We start from the raw sequence: 17,743 nt of genomic DNA on the forward strand, positions 1-17,743 counted from the left end.
TAAAACAAATTCCACATAAAAGAGTGACAAAAAAAAAGGAAGTTAATTGGTATCGTTCAGAAGTTTGCACTACTTAAAAGTATACTTAAAAATTCGTGATTACTGCTGTCAAAACTACTATTGCTCTTGTCAATATAAAACTTAAAGAACTTTTGGTGTAAAGATTTATTCATAACGATCTCTATTCTGTTTGGCCTTCGAATTAAATCTGTTCTCTTTTCGCCCATTTGTGCTGTTCCTTCGATTTATCGTTACTGTGAATCAATAGATCTTGAATTCTCTGGTACATTTTGCTCTACAGCTTCAACGTATATCGTATCATTTCCAGTGAATTGACCATTGAAATCATGGCTCAAACAGCTTCAAATGTTCGGATGAGATCAAAGAGGAATCACTTCGAGAAAGTAAACCGTCATTACGTGTCCTAAATATTGATCTTATTCCCTAGTATGTTTCTTTTCCGTAATGTCAATCATAAAGCGATGCCCCAGAAATTGTGTTTGTTGTCCAAGTTCAAACATATCAAGTTTTTCCCGAATTTGACAAAATACTCTCTTGGACTTTGTCAAAAAATTTACATCGGGGAAAAAAATGAATAAGAGCGTGAAGGCTATGGACCGTGACTTTCACAACAGCAGCTTATAGACCTTATTCATAAATGGCGGTCACATTTATAATTCTTTTGTCCACGTGCAAATTAGCCTGCCAAGCCTCAGTTTAGAGCAAGAATTCTTTTCAATTCACTGTATGGTATCGAGGCTTGGGAGGCTAATTTGCACTTCGACAAAAGAATTATAAATTGACCGCCATTTATGAATAAGGTCTATAAGCCTTTCTATTCTCGCTATGGAATGCAAAACTCAAAATAATTTCTCTTTAAAATGAAGGAAGAGGCTTTTTTGAACATGCCATAAAGATATTTTTCACTTTTTCCCGTTGATTTAGAGTACTCTCATTCAAACAATGTGGCAGTGTGGTCCGCCGGGCTCAAATATGGAATCACGCCGGCTAAATACGTGAGCGGAGTTTGTTGGTTCTCTTCTCCTCAACAATTAGCTTAGTATTCCCATTAGAAATGATTTCAGTCGAACGAACTTGATTTACAATACGCTTTGACTGCTAACCCTAACTATTCATGATAGGACAACCACATGACTTTTGGAGGGCATATAGTTTATTTGTGGCCCGAGTAGCATCATTTGCGCTCGAGCGGAGCGAGACTGCCACAACTATATTCCCGACAAAAGTGATGTGATTATCATTATTATCAATACACGAGGTCAAATCGTACAAATTAATAATAAGAAAGAACTGTTCAACAGAGATGTAGCATGAAACTATGGTAAGGAAAGTTGTTGCTACGATACGATCAGCTAAACAAGGGCAAAAATTGAGAAAAAAAACTCATCAACAAAAATTGGCGCCACCTATGGCGTTGAAACGGTATCATCGGGATCTCATTGGCTGAGCGAAGTTGCATGACATCTCTGCAGCCAATCAGAATCAGGGCAGCAAGTACATTTTCAGCCCGGGCATTTCCCGTTTTGCCCGCAAAAAAAAACGCATTTACAAAGGGAAGTAATTAATGAGGACATTAACTAATGATAATCAAACAAGGTTAAAATTATATTGACCAGTACCTTAATTTCAATTTGAACCACAGCACTTACTTATAAACCATACATAGTCTGGGCCACATAAAGCTGACGAATTTTAGTCGGAGAGGTCACGTTTTGTACTTTCTGTCTCCTTTACTTACACTAAAAGATTATTCGCCCCCACCACAAAAAAAAGTTTAATACAGAGCTACAATCCTGGCCAAAGCTTTGGGACATTTTTATTCCACTCCCTCCTCCCTCCTCCCTCCCCCCCCCCCCCTCCCCTAACTGAACAAGCTGGGTTTCCAATGTCAAACATATGAAAACTGTTCCGCTAGAAGGTATGGCCTACATTGCTTAAAGGGAATGAGGGAGGAAATTCCCAAGGATGTAGTGGTTGGTAAGAATAAGACGTAACTTGTGTGTGTCCCCACACGTTTTCGAAAGGATGGCCGGTAAAATCATGCACTGACGTATCGGTCAGTGAAATCTCTCGTAATAAAAGACTAACTTGGATTTAACTCACCATCGCAGTTAGGACCTGTGAATCCAGGCGAGCACAAACATTTGAATCCCCCTTCAAAGCCTAAGCACTGACCTCCGTTTTTGCATGGGTTCGGAACACACATGTTCAAGTCTGTGGATATAAAATAGGTGAGCTGCTTGAGGGGGGAACAAAAGAAGATTCTACGTCGAGCTTTACGTTTGTCAAAATTTAACTTGTGGCCTTTCAAGAAGGCCTGGATAAGGAAAGCTCAGCCGTATCTAACAAATACCCCTTTATCAAAAGCGAACTCTAGATTCCTTGGTCGAGACAAATAAGACAATCTATCTCTCGTCATCGTCGAGACATACAGTGTATCAATGCACATCGAAACGTTTTCACGACAGTTGAAGGAGTTCTTTAGGCTAGCAATATTTACAAATTATCGTTACACCTTTTTTACCTGCGGTTAAAAGTCTTGCCAGCAGTGTTGAGAGTTTCCATAGCTGTCAGCCATAATCTTTCTTCAGACTAAAAAAGTCGTCTTCGCACAGGGTTTAGGGCGACTCAAAGTTTGGTAAGGTAGCTGACAGCGATCGAAACTCTCGACATCATAAACGAAATTGTTTTAAAACAGCATGCAAATACTTTGTTCATAGTGGAAGTGCACTTAGCTATCAAGCTAGTTCACAGGCACCCCACTTTTAATGATTTGAAAGAAACATGATTAAGAACCCCACAAAAGTCAATCTTTTCAACCAGTTGGCTATTTACAAAGCGTGGTAGAGTTGAATCCGGGACAACCGGAAACAAATCCAAACCAGGGGCCCGTTTCTCGAAAGTTCCGAAACTGTACGGGCCATTTTCGGGTATCTCAAGAACGGAGAGGATTTAAGTCGTCAAACTTCACAGTCATGTTTCTTTTAGTTACCTTGAAAACATGTTAAAAGATCGGCCTTCCAAAACAAACAGTTAGTTGTTTCACAAATGGATTTTCGGTCCCGAAAAGTTTTCGGGACTTTCGAGGAACGGGCCCCTGGGGCTATTTGTGAACCTGCCAACCGCTTGTTCAGGAAAGTCAATATTTTAACATGTTTTCAAGGTAACCAAAAGCAAACTGACTGTGAAATTTGACGCCTTAAATCCTCTCCTTCCTTGAGATACAAGGGGAATTGTGACACCAGAAAACGGCCCGTAAAGTTTCGGGACTTTCGAGAAACGGGCCCCTGAGGTTAAAACGGGATTTAAACCCGGGGCAACCGCATGCAAACACAACGCCCTAACAACTGGACCACGCATTCTCCCTACTTTCTCGCTCGTGCGACTTAAAAATTGAAACAAATTCAAGAAGAATCTTTCATTCAGGATTGTTTTGCCAGTGTCAAAGTCGTAGTCACAATGAAAAGATTGCAGCGTCACCATCAATCGAAAATCAAGGATCTCATCAAGCTCCTGTCGAAACTAGAAAATCGGGATCATATCACATTTTGCACAATGCGTCCGTTTAAAAAATGTGGCAGCTACAGCACTTGAAAGAATAACCAACAGAGCGATAACTTTAACTAACATTAAAATAAAATATCACGGGATATTTGTACTTGTCTCCTTCCTTCTGTTCAATAACTTTCAGAGTTATGTAAACACCAATGAAATATCGGGTGAGCTTTCGCGCGCAAACATGATATCTTCACACATGAAAAGAACAACATTGCAATGGTTACATAATAAATCGCGCCAATAGTTAGGACTTCAAAAAATATTAAAGTGAAATGCTTTGGCATTTCATTGGTGTTTATATAACAAACTGACACTACTGTTTGGTGCGCCCGCTCGTGAAATATTTGCCAACACGTGAAAAGAAATTTTGTACCTCCACACGGTCATGTAACACACTCTATAATTACGACTCCGCTAGTGCTATTTGCCTGTCAAGATAAGCCTTAGTACTGTTTGCAGTCGTTTTGATACTGTGGGCTTGTAGTTTTTCTAGATCTCTATGGATTACCGAGGTTCTAAGAAACCCAAACAGCTGGTACCTTCGCAACGAGATCCTTGATACTGGGCTCGGCAGTTACACTTGAATCCATTTGGCGTCTCGATGCAATCTCCTCTGTGCTGGCAAGGATTAGGTCGACAGTGGTCCACTTCTAAAAAATGGTACACATCAGTGTGTCAGCAAACTCAGCCTTTCGACATACTGATGGTTTTATGTTTAGTTTTGGCCACTTTTTTTTGGGATGGGGGTAGGGGGGGGGGGGGGAGGGAGGGATGACAGGAAGGTTGATCTGTTATTTTCCGGGTAACCTTTACACCCAACCTTGGACAAATTTTGTCCATCAGCATTTGCTGATAGTAATTTGAAAATGTATTCTTAGTGGTTAAGTTAGGGAGCTAAGTACGCGATGTTTTTGGGCCACGGACGGCAACCGGAAGTGAGCCGTTTTCCCTTTTAAGTTGTCTCCACACAACCACACTTATATTTCCTGGTATATTTTCACTATTAGAGACGATTAGTTTGAAAATCTGGGAGAGACCTGTCACTTACGGTTTTCGTCCCTAGCTTAAAAACGTCACGTGCTAAAGCTCTCCATTAACACTGACAGTGTCTACAATTCAAGAAAATTACCTCCTTAACACCAGTATATAGAGCGACTTTCGTATGACCTTGGAAAAGTGTTCACACTTTGTTTCACGAACCAATGTTTAGCAAGATTAAAACAAAGCTTCTCCTTATTCCCGCCAAGGAAACTCCTAATATGGGCAGTAAACCGTTCGTTTGCCTAATCACACTACTGCACTTCAAATGACGTCAAAGCGAAACGCCAATCGCTTTCGAGAAAGTTCCATGGAGATATAACGTTGTTTGCCTCTGCGTTCGGTAAACCAATGAAAATTCGCGCTGGTTTGTTTTTGTCCGATAAGCCAATTAAATGTTTTGCATTTTTGTTTTAACGTTTATTTTTTCAAGGTCATATGAAAGTCGCTCTATAATCATTTAGTTTTGTTCAGTTCGGTTCTTCATTTACCCACCAACACAAAAATATGTAATTGGATACACAATAATCACCTACCACCGCGACTCTATTCTTACCATCACAGAACGAGCCCTTGAATCCAGGCGAACATATACACTTGAATCCACTGTCATGTTCAATACACTTGGCGCCATTCTTACAAAGATCTGGTTGACAGCTGTGACGCACTACAAAAATCGAACAACATGAGCTTGTTGGGATATGCTTATGAAAAAAGGCACTTTGAAGGAAACTAAAATTGCCCCAGTAATAACATTTTATTTCGTTACGGTACAATGTTTCATTGCTTCCCCCCCCCCCCCACCCCCCTCGTTTTCCATGGGCCGCACAAAACACGTGAAGAGAGAGCAACTGCCGTTCATTTGTCTCCTGGCTGAGCTATGGAGAGGCATGCTTTCATTCTAGTTTTGTGACCAGTTCAGTCTACTTTTTAGTTCACACGGCACACGCGCCGCACACTAGATGATACAACAAAAATGATGCACCTAACCCTGATAACAACTGAAAAGAAGATACGGCAAATTTCGACTGCTGAATGTGAAAGGTTTCCTTTAGCAAAGAAATCTCCTGAATTCAAAGGCAAATTTTAGAGCGGTTTTCATTTGAGTGTCGTAAAACAAATACCAAGGTAATTACTTCGACCAATGACAGCAGGTGCAAACAGTGTAATGAACCAATCCAAATTCGTGGCAATTTCACGTAACTTGCTCAAAGCGCGGGAAAAATCGCGCGTGCAAGTCGCGATTGGTTTTGGTTTTAGTTGTCATTGGTTGATAAACCGACGCGATATTTTTTAACCAATCACCAGGCGTAGGGGTCTGGGGTTTGGGTCATTGAATTTTAACAATTCTTCAATCCAGAGTCGCAATCAACTTATGGTTTTCAGGACAAGACGGCTGGATATTTACGTTCGCTTGCCTTTAGAGAGTTGCCGACCGACATATTTCGGCAGAAACGTCTGTCTTCTGCAGTTTTCTTTATGTTGCATTTGAACTGATTAACATTTATCAGATACATTCAGATTTGCACCTCCTAAAACATTTGCACTGAAGAAGGCCGAAGTTTCTGCCGAAACATGTCCGCAACATTTAAAACTCGTTGTTTTACATTTCAAAGTGTTTTTTTGTGGCAATGAAAGCAACAGCGAAAGCACTAATCTTGAAAGAGCAAGTGACCCCTTTCACGAAATTACCTGAGCAGGTTTTTCCGGTGTAACCAAGTTGGCACAAGCACTTAAATCCACTTTCCGTTTCAAAGCAGCTTGCGCCGTTTTGACAAGTGTCTGGTTGACAAGGACTTCTTTCTACAAAGAAAGTGTTCGATAAAGTTGAGAATCCACGTTTTTGTTTATTATAAAGAGGTTAAAGTGCTGATATGATTTTAAAAAAGTCACTTCCCTTTCTTTTTTTCTTCAGATTTTGAAAGTGTGGCCAGGGTCCTTCTCGGACATCCTGTCTCACAATCCTTCAATGTTCCAATGTTCAAAAATAGTAACTAACAATAATAACTTTATTTTCCAAATCTTCAGCATAGAAATACGATATAGATTCCAAAACTAAGCAGGCGTAAAAATTATGTACACAATATTAAAAACGTTCATATATTAAAATTTCATCTATAACGTATCCACCATGATATCAGCTGTTCAGTTGGGCAATTGCTCTGGGTATAAATGAACTCTTTTGTCTATCAGGTCCTTAGATCACTTCCTTAATTGTGGTTAACATGGGCTGGTATGAAATTTAATGTTCGTCTCACAAGCCTTCAATTTTCAAACCCCTTTGGGACGCAAAAGAACCCACTTTTCGAGCGGCAAAGCGCAGGGCATGCATGGTGTTCCCAGTGTTGTGGTCTGTCCTCTGTTGTATATCACAGTTAAGAGAGCAAACGCTTGGGGATTTAGCCGGACCTGCAGGTCGCAGGTTGCTGGTTAGGGTTGCAGGTCATTGTTTCACCACAGCTGAAACAACCCAAACCTTAACTAAACGCTAACATTAGGCCCAAACACTATGCTTTAGATAACGTTCAAGCCTAAGGTTAGTACTTTTGTAAAGCTTTGAGTTGTTTCAGTTATGGTGAAACATTAGGGAGCTTAAGCAACGACAACGGCGACGGCAACGAGAACGTCATCTCAAAATATAAATTTGCGTGATTTTAATCGCTTCGTGACTATTTAAACGTTTTTAATATGACAAGGGTGTGGTAATTCCTCAAAGATGACATCAGTCGGAACGGCACTCCATTTTAGGAGAGAAAATGAAAATTTATCCTCAAGTACTGACGCTCTTCGTAAAACCAAAAACTTGGCTATTTCACGTTGTTGTTTTGCTGACGACGGCAACGAAATGGACAAAAGTGAAAAACGCACGTGCAGGGCGTGCGAAGCTATTGTTTTTAACCACTAAAATGCAAATTCGTGACGTTCTCGTTGCCGTCGCCGTTTTCGTTGCTTTAGCTCCCTAATGACTCTGCAACCTGCACTTTACACGCTCCGTACACCAAGCTACTCTAAAATCCGAGGGTAAACAAAGATGTGATGATGACCAGACGGCAGCCCCTTGATTACCTTCACAATTTATTCCTTTGAATCCAGTTGGACATCTGCAAGTGTACCCTTCGCCACCAAGAGACTCGATGCATGTCCCAGCATTCTGACATGGATTTTGTAAACACTTATCTCGGGTTCCTGCAAAGGTGTTTGTTTTCAAGTACGTAAGTGTTACCTTAACTAACGTGACTTCCTAAACGGGTAGGTCAGATTATCAGATTTAATCATATTATTGTTGAATTGCGCCTTTGCGAAAAGCGGTTTCGATATTTATTACGGTCAAACGCGAAAACAGTGAAACCGTCCACGAGACGTTACAAACTAGACGTCCTTGTAAACAGTACATCAAACTTTCATATTTCATGGTTTAGCCAACAGAGTGAACAGTGGTGCAGGGATGGCGCAGTGGTGAGAGCACTCGCCTCCCACCAATCTGACCAGGGTTCGATTCCCAGACTCGGCTTTATAGGTGGGTTAAGTTTGTTGGTTCTCTACTCTGCACCGGGATGTTATTCTCCGGGATCCTCCGGCTTTCGCCTCTCCTCAAAAACCAATATTTGATTTGATTTGCGTCGATTTGTTAATTTCAATTTATTAGACACTTAAATAAAGTTTCTTTCCTTTCTCTTTTACAAAACAAACATTTCACTTAATTTGCGTTAATTTGCAGTGTCCCCAATTAGTGCTCCAGCGCTAGAACGACTAGACACTTAAATAAAGTTCCTTTCCTTTAAATACCACAGCTTAAAAAGCCTGCAATGCAGGCCTATTTTAGTAGACGATCGCTCCGTATACTTGTTCACAAAATGCTTGTCCACTATGTTGAATCGTTGAAGCAGCAGAAAGTTGGGGAGAGAAACAATCATTTCAACCGAAGGGGTGGGGGGATAAACGAAAAGTGAGGCTGGTCTTTCATATACCGGATTCGAAATAACTAATGTCCATAAAACAAAAAAAAAAAAAAAAACAAAGCGAACATAACAATATTTTATTAGCAAGGCCTAATCGGAATAACATTGGTTCTTTTGCCCTCCGCCATTTTAGTCTGGTAAATGAAAGTCTGCCCGAAAGTGAGGATGGGGGACTGGAAGGCGTATGTTAACTCCAATATGGCGGCTGCTTAACGCGATCGTATTCGAAAAGAGTAACTTGTGTTTAATAATAAGACGCCTGCACTGCAAGTTACAGTCTTGTTGTTCAGATGGCTGTTCCCAAGTATTCTCTATTTTCGAATTCCCCATAATACACTTTGTTTGCCCCCCAAATTTTGCATAAACTATTGTTTTCAAATGCTCTTGGGGATACTGCATATTCCCAAGAGCATTTGAAAACAATGGCTTATGCAAAATTTGGGGGGCAAACAAAGTGTATTATGGGGAATTCGAAAATAGAGAATAACAGAACTAAACAAGGCTCCATATTCGGCAAGTGAATATCAGACAGTCTTCAGGGGAGGTTCAACTGGGTAATCACGGATTCTCGAAGGACGTTACGCTGATTTAACGAGGAAACCTTGGCCATTTTTGTCTGTTAAACTAAACCTCTTTGGAATGAGCTCAGAGCTTATGCAACCTTTAATTTTTGACTTGGCTGAAACGAGAGTTTAAAAAAAAAAATACACACAAACACGTAGCACCAAATTACGTGACTGAAAAGTCACGTCAATACCTGCGCATGTTGGTCCAGAAAAGCTTGGTTTGCATATACATTCGTAACTTCCGGGTGCTGTTTCAACACATCTTCCATCATTAAGGCAAGGGCTATGAGCACAGCTTGCCTTTTTGTCTGAAACGAATTGAAGTTTTGAAGAGACGCTTAGCTGAATAAAAGCTTAACATTTGAGCTATCAAAGAGATATCAACTAAAATTCTTTAGCTTCTTGGGGGTAAACTACACAGACACGTTTTTTAATGTTCACTAAAGAGAGAAGTTGCAAAACGAGACGGCATTTCCAGGCGGTTAAGTGTATGGATGCATCGAAAGAATACCGACAATGACGATGACGCCGGACAGTATCCAAAAGCATGCATCAGTAGCAAAACTTTAGTGCAGCGTTTATGTCTTGGGCTAACGAACAAGTAAGGGTTATTTTGAGGTAACGAGGGGATACGTGACTTATTCCCTAAGGGTGCAGCCCAAGGTAAATAATTCACGTATCCTTAAGGGACCTCAAAAAAACCTTTACTTATTTTCCACATGGGCGACGTTAACACACCCATGAAAAACAAAGGCTTTTGTTCAATGAGCATATGGCTCTGAATGAACTGACAGTAACAGCATAAATTAAAATGCCGCTAGTGCGCACTGGGATTTTCACGTGGTTATTTCAAACAGCAAAACATGTTTTGTGTCGTATCTATGCTTCATTCACTCCAACATTAGAACCAGAAGACACGAGTGAATGGGAAGACGAATTGTTATTGACGACTTGTTTGTTAGGGATGTCAAGGGGCGTGCCAGGTAAGTTGTTTATGGGTCGAACAGACCATAAAAGCAAGAAAACCAACGATCCTCGCAGCCATGGACGCAATTTCAGCAATTGCGTAGAGAAAACATAAAAGCGCGTGTTTCCTTCATACTTACGAAAGAGTCAGTGCCAAAGAGAAAGAGTTGGTTTCCGACATTTTGCAAGGGAACAAAAACGAGTTTTCAATTACAAATGAGGCAGAAACAAAAAAGCTAGGCTGGAAGGAAATACTTCGGAAGGATCTTCATCTGCATGGGTTCAATGATTTCACAAATTGCTTGTATTTAAAAAGTAAGAGTTCTAATAGTTGTTCAAAATAATGATTATTCCTGCTGTAAAACCTTAGTTCGTAACTTAGTTTGTAAGGGAATGTTGGAGGGAAGTTGATTTTAATGTTTTCATATTGTTATCAGGTATTGTTTTAGCCCCGCTCTCCCCTGTTGCAATCAAAGCCACGCACAGCTATTAAGACGCTTGACAATGAGTGAAGGACATTAACTTCAACTCCCTTTCGAAACCAAGGAAAATGGATAACATGCTTTCTCCTCATGTGTAAATTTGGTACCTTCACAGTGTTTCCCATGATATCCATGCGGACATGTGCATTCGTAATCAAACAGCAACTCCGTACAGGACCCTCCATTATGACAAGGATTCGGGCGGCATTTGTCGGGCTCTAAAGTGTAAGCAAATAGAAAAGCCATCGTCACGCCCACTATAACGATCAGAGCTTTATTTGCCGAGTATATGCCAGCGTCACTGCTACAACGTGCAACCTTTCACTCAACGTAAGCCTTGCTGTAAAGTCATTCAAATAATTTAGCACCTTTCAGCGTTGCAACATATAAGATACATGGGCTTTGAATTGATTCCCAAGAAAAAACCACTGTTTGTAAACAAAAACCGTGCCATGCATTTGTTTGTTTTAATAATGACTGTTTTAATGACTGAGTGAAATAAACACGAAAGGAGTGGACCTTGTCTTTCACTTTCTGTATCACAAAAATAGAAAGCTAACAGTGGGCTGTACTGAATCGGGTGACCCAAACAGATGCGACCATACGATTGACTCTTCTTACCTTCACATCGTTCACCTTTCCAGCCACTGGAGCAGGAACACTCAAATCCTTTACCTCCCACTGTACACTGTCCTTCATTATTACACGGATTGGGCAAACACGGGTTCCTCTCTTGATCATCAAAATTGTGGGAAGAAGAAAACATCAACGATACATCAGCATTGACAACCAATGTTTTCGTAAGCAAGAGAATGCCCACGAAAAACATCGATTTCGCTACATAGGTCTTCCCGCAGAAGTACACACACGAAAAAATTCTTGAAGCATAAAATTACGATAAGGATGGGGGCACCTTGTGACACGGATAACCAAACACTGGTTATGCCACATGCCTGCTCAATGATCTTCTTCGATTACATCAGTAGGAAAGAACGACCTTCGTGAATCTATCCAACGGTTCACGTAACCCTCTTAATTGAATGTCGGCACTGATAATGCTCCCAGCAGGTGAAAGCATTTATCATTTGACTATGATCTTCACGGTTACAATTTCCGCGAATCTGATTGGATTCTGCATGACACATGTGACCAACTGTCGCGGACGCTGCCGAGATAGGCATCAAATACGTTTGTTGTTTTAAGATCGAGCTCCACTAAAACGACGATTCTGCTCAGGACAGATCCTTATTGATTTACCTTTGGCTGTAATTTTTCTTAATGAAGGGAAAAAAACGATTATACTTAATGAACCAGCCATTTGCAAGGACTGATTCAGAAGATGTGATTATTTGACCGCAGGTTGCTAAAATCATTTGATATCAAAAAACACGCCCGGTTGGGATACATTAAGAAATAAAATCTTAGGAATTACTTTTACTGTCGTAAAGAAATGATAGCCTTGTAAACCCGACAAACGTCAAGACGAAAAGAGATAGGCACTGAGCAATCTCGCTTTCCACCGTTTTACCGAAATAACAACGTACTGTCGGAAAGATTAATAACCGCAAAACGTTGATAGAAGTGGGCACCCTTGGCGTTCGACGTTGGAGATCCTAGGTTAACACGGGCGACGATCACTCAACGAGACAAAAAAACAAATCTCAACGCAAAACGTTGATAGAAGTGGGCACCCTTGGCGTTCGACGTTGGAGATCCTAGGTTAACACGGGCGACGATCACTCAACGAGACAAAAAAACAAATCTCATGGAAAGAGGCGAAAAAGTGCGCAGCGTTTTTAACGTTCAAGTAAGGTATATGGTGAAACTTGTCACAAAAATAGATTTGAATGTCATATTACGAAATATTAAGACTTTTATTGATGTGAATTTTTCAGAAACTGCATGTTTTACATCTATGCGTTCAAATAACCAAAACCGAGGAAGAACGCGCGACCGGTCTCGTACTTTGACATTCCACTGTTCAGAGATGTCGCAGATGTATTTTGCATGTGACCCTGATGACTGTCATAAAGAAACTTCCATCTGGTTTCTTCGTTTGTTTCAATATGGAGCTTTGATTGTTTACCCGGCGTCGTCGGTTAGATTGACCTTTGAGCTTGATAATCACAGACTAGTGGCATTGACTCTAAAATCACTTCGGCTGCTAAGTGTTGATATGGCTATCTGTTTATGCGGCAAAATATTTTCACGGTATCTATGATAGGCCCTTCCACTCAATATTCAATTTACAACACTGATGTCAGCGGAAACAGTCTGTACACGAGAGAGCACAGGTTCTTGTCAATTCTATGACACTGAGGACACCATTTCCAACCTGCCACTTGGTGACACGGCCTACAGTTAAACTTAGATTTAGCTTTTTCGATTTTAGCTTTGATTTGCCTATACTACCGCGGATTTACACTGAGAAACCATTTGTACACAAATTACAACATATGTTCAGTATTAAAAAATTCTACAAACAGTAAGTTACAGGCTTTGTTTACACATATCACAACATTGAGTTAAACTATTACAATACTTAAAATAGCGAGTGGTGGGGAGACAACCGGAAGCCAAATGCTTGTACAAAGACGTCCATAATGGTATGAGTATTTGATTCAAAGAAAGACGAAAGGGCTGCAATAAGTACAAAAAAAGACGGTGAAATTCAAAAGAGTGAACTGACCTCACCCTTATGTAGACAATCTAAGCAAATTCAGGTGGCTCCAACGGAATTCGACCTCATGACCTCTATGATGCCGGGTGCCTGGGTTCGAATCCCGTTGGAATTCAGGTCTTTGCTCACGGCATTGTTTACGTTTTAACTCATTAAGTTTGCTGACAGAAGGGATCACTCTATTTACAAATTGACTTCAAAAGGTAAACAGAACGTGTTACACTCAGTTAAATTTCCAACTTTAAACCTTTTGGCCTTGATATCGAGCGAGTTATTTGCCATCAAAATCTGAAAAATTATTGGGCGGCAAAAGGGCAAATATGAGCCCATACAATATTTGTAAAATTTCGAATATTCAAAGCGTCATTACTCAGAGATTATCTCGTAACTAGCGCTCAAAGCGTCAGAGATAGCTCATTATGCAATGTAATTTAAATATTCAGTACTGATTTTTTGCCTGATAGATTGGAAAACGATGGGGTTATGCTAACGAGGGAAAAAAATGTAAACAAAGATTCCCCTAAAAGAGAAAATTGCTTAAATTGTCTAAATAAGAGCGAGCATCACTTGACTCTTTCGTCTTGGCCCGCACTTAAAACACATGCATTCATTTCAAACAAAGAATTGTTTGGTGGATAGAAAAAGTGCTAAAAGCCTGGGGTTATTCAAGAGAAATCAATTACAAATGTTGAAGAAATGGAAGAACCGTAATTTACAAGTGGATGGAAACAAACCCAGATACCGTTTACTGCATGGTTCAGGGTTTTATTCACCAGTTGTGAAGGATCGCTTAAACAATTGAGTAATAACCTTGAAGTAATTTGTTTATTATACAAGTATAGAGATCATACATTGAAAGAGATAACTTTTCATTGTAAGGCTATCAAACCACTGAACAAAAGCCCAAACAGACAGCAAAACGTTTTTTTTTTTTAAGAAACCTTTACCTTCCATACCTCGCTTGAATATTTCAAAAACTGTTTATGGAGAAAACTAAGCAATAAAAGTTGACTGCCATGTTTACAAAATTGACTCCCGCCGTCGGTGCACAGGCCCCCCGCGCCAAATCTCAACAAACTACAAGCCAATCAAAACGCACGGACGATAATTTTTCACTAGTGAAAAAAAAATCATGCAACCAATCAAAAGGCTGGTACGACAACTTTTCGCTTGTGAAAACATCGTCTTTCGTTTTTACTTCATCACGGAAATGTACGTGAATCTCTATACTTATATTCTAAATTGAATTGTTAGACTTCCCAACTCAAATACTTTTTCCGATTGGAGGAAAACGTGTCACATGTCATGGGTAAAAACTTACTAACTCCCTAGGGCGAACAAAACTCACTAAAACCCTAGGGCGAACAGAACTCACTAACTCCCTAGGGAAACAACGACTTGAACTTTTGACTCGCACGTGCTCAGGTCGTGCACCTTGTAATTAGCGGCAAATTTCGTGTAAAAATCCGTGTATTGTTCTATTTTGAGTTGGGAGGTATAACAAAACACTTAATGACTGGCCCCACGGGAAACAGTGAGTTTTGTTTCCCCTCGACCCTCGAACATTGAGGGTCTCAGGGAAACAAAACTCACTGTTTTCCTTTGGGCCAGTCATTAAGTGCTTATTCTTGTTTTGATAATAGCCAAATTTCATTTGGTCTTGGAATGCAAACACTCTTGAATCTTTTAAAGAAGATATCAGTTGCCGCAACGGAAGATGATTGTTTGCCTACATTATTTAATTCTCTTTCCAAATGAAAATTCTGTTTAGCAACTCCTCGCCTATAACTTTTCATGGCATAGTGGCATAAAAAATCTTCAATAACAAATTATGGCTGACAAGTGAGTCTGAAGTCTTCAAAGTCGTTCACGTATCCAGTCTCATACTATTACTGTAACATTAATCCAAACACAGATGTTTCCCAGGGCTAAAGCTAACTGAAAATCGAAGGGAAAAACAGCGCTCGTTCATTTATTAAAAAACGCCGCTCCAGTTACTAAATTTAAGCCTGCATCCCAGAACATGTTTTATGAGCACAGAAAGCACAGCTTTGAACTAATTTGTGTAATAACAAAATCAGTGCACTGTTTTCATGAAAAGGAACCATTTTTTGCTTGCCAGTTTTGTTGCAAAGCTATACAGCTTGGAAACGTAACGCTTACAATCGACCCAAAATGGCTGCAATATTCTTTTGTTGATATTCAAATGCGTCCTTGATGCTTTGTTCTTGTACTTTTTGATAAATAATCATTTATGAAGAATATGTTTTGGTATATTAGCCTTAGTTTACTAGTTTCATCAGCTCAGTTTTTAATGTGGAAGCACCTTGAGCAAGTAGTGGATGTGTGCGCTATATTAACGCACTGTTATTGCAATTATTCCCTTTTTTCTCAAATCCCATATAACACCTCTTTTACCCCCCCCCCTCCCCCACCCCCCCAAAAAAATTGCATATGAATTGTTTTCGAAATCGAAAACAATGATATTCAGTACCATATGGCCTTCCCAGGTAGGTATCTGTCATATTCCTGCTACGATGCTCTGAATATGTCACACTATTACGTGATTAAAGAACTGTCTACCTTTGCAGGTCCTTCCTTTGTACCCTTTCTTGCAAGCACATTCATAAGTTCCTCCAAGATTGACACACGATCCTCCATTGTGACAGGGATTCGGTAAACAAACTCCACCTACAAGTAAAGGAGAATAAGAAACTGTAGCTACAAACTGGCCAAGTGGTTAAGCCTATCGTGCTATATTGTCAATGAAAAAAAGGCTCAAGATGAATGGCCAAGAAAACGTCACAAATCCGAGGCGCTAATATCGCAAATGGCCGCTGCCAGCGTCATTGTTGACAAAAAATGAATGTCAAATAAAAAAGGGAAATGCAAGTGTGCTGAAAAGGACATAACTCCTAGCAGTGTTACTTATGTCCAGCAACGCAAGAAATTAGATCCACGGCCAAAAAGTGCACACAGTGTCCTTTTAAGTCAAAGCCATTGGAACCTATTTCCAACAATAAAGGTAAGAGTAAAGGTTAGCGTTATTTTAAGCTTAGGGTGGCAGTGTAGCAGAACAATTGTCCCTTGAAGCAAGTTTAATAGCTTAGCTCCCACGAACTTCAGTTCCTTTAACTAATAAAAATAGCGGAGCACAATGGGATAAGATTTTTTGGGAAATCTATCCATGCGTGAAATTTTGGTTATGACGTCACGTACGTCCGCCCGTACAGACTGTCGGGGTGGAGGTGGGGAGGCAGAAGAGCCTCTTGGGACGGGAGTGTTCGAACAATTTTCCTTGGAGGGAAAATCGTGTGGCATCGTTGCATTTGGCAACCCGAATTTTTTTGGGCGGGAAATCATATTAGTGATGAGCAACGTGATAAAGAGCAGGAAAGAGCACAAGAGAAGAGGCGACGAAATTTGAGAAGTTTAAGCGAAGAAATCCTCGAGAGAAGCCGAGGAAGGAGAAGAAGAGAAAATTTCAATGAAAATCACTGTAAAGCTGAGAGAACTAGAACGAGAGAGAAAACACCTCTTTACAACGGTTAGCTTTCAGGTAATGTTTTCCTTCTTAATATAAGCCAACATAAGGTCAGCCCGACGTTTTTTAAGTTTATGGCAAATCAAATAATAATCATAATAATAATAATTGGCAGTGCTAATCACCCTTTACTTGCAGTATTGAGGACTGAATTGCGAAGGGCGCAGTTCACGATATCGGACTGGAAGCATACAAAGCCGCCTCTGGCTGCCGCTATACAGTCCATGTTGGTGTCGGAGCAAAGCACCACCGCTAGATCTTAATTAGCTGTGAGTAGATTTTGAGATCGACTGAAACTCAGGCCATATGCAGGCCGGGGCCAGAGTTGAACCCTGGATCGCAGTGGTGGGAGGCTCGATAGATAACCACTAAGCCACCCTGACATCCTCGCATGGATAACATGAAGGTCGCTTTTGTCCAAAATGATCTTGTTTGTGATGTAACGATAATTTTATCAGTAAAGGAATTTTGCAATACCATTTTCGAGTTTTAAACTTGTGATTAACTAAATATTTCCTCGAAACACTCTAAACTAACGTGACATAGCCACTTAAATTCAAAAATAAAGTAAGTGTAAAGGTCAGCGTTGTTTTGGCCAGCGGTAAATGAAGCTGTTTATCCTTACTTGAGGAGCAGCATTTGGGAGATACTTTGTGACGTTAATTGTCTGTATTCCGAGACACGAGTGATGTTGAATTTGGGGAAAAGATCCAGGGGACACTTCGTGACGCCTATTAAGACACCAATCCATATAATTACTTTTTCTGAGTGGACATATCTGCCTGCTCAGGCGAAAGGCAAGTGAACAAATACAGTAAGCGATATTTTATCCAAGCGTTGATATTCGCTCATAGATGTATTTGTTCACTCGCCTTTTGCCTCAGCCACATTAACTTTGACGGCACCAATAAGTGAACCGTCAAAGTAAA

At 40.3% G+C, this 17,743-nt stretch overlaps 1 protein-coding gene across 5 annotated transcripts in view; it reads right to left on the reverse strand.

Annotated features, from left to right (window-relative positions):
* LOC138003575 (neurogenic locus notch homolog protein 1-like) overlaps window positions 1–17,743 on the reverse strand; it is a 73,364-nt gene that overhangs the window by 53,102 nt on the left and 2,519 nt on the right. For all 5 annotated transcript variants that reach the window (XM_068849693.1, XM_068849691.1, XM_068849689.1 and 2 more), the window contains exons 2-10: window positions 15,854–15,961; window positions 11,212–11,322; window positions 10,698–10,808; window positions 9,334–9,450; window positions 7,684–7,803; window positions 6,310–6,420; window positions 5,174–5,284; window positions 4,119–4,229; window positions 2,125–2,235 (exon numbers count right to left, since the gene is read on the reverse strand). In XM_068849693.1, coding sequence (XP_068705794.1) covers window positions 2,125–2,235; window positions 4,119–4,229; window positions 5,174–5,284; window positions 6,310–6,420; window positions 7,684–7,803; window positions 9,334–9,450; window positions 10,698–10,808; window positions 11,212–11,322; window positions 15,854–15,961 — 1,011 coding nt within the window. The remainder of the gene's footprint in view (window positions 1–2,124; window positions 2,236–4,118; window positions 4,230–5,173; window positions 5,285–6,309; window positions 6,421–7,683; window positions 7,804–9,333; window positions 9,451–10,697; window positions 10,809–11,211; window positions 11,323–15,853; window positions 15,962–17,743) is intronic.

The sequence above is a fragment of the Montipora foliosa genome, chromosome 5 (assembly GCF_036669935.1).
Source record: "Montipora foliosa isolate CH-2021 chromosome 5, ASM3666993v2, whole genome shotgun sequence".
In the NCBI taxonomy this organism is placed as follows: Eukaryota; Metazoa; Cnidaria; class Anthozoa; order Scleractinia; family Acroporidae; genus Montipora; species Montipora foliosa.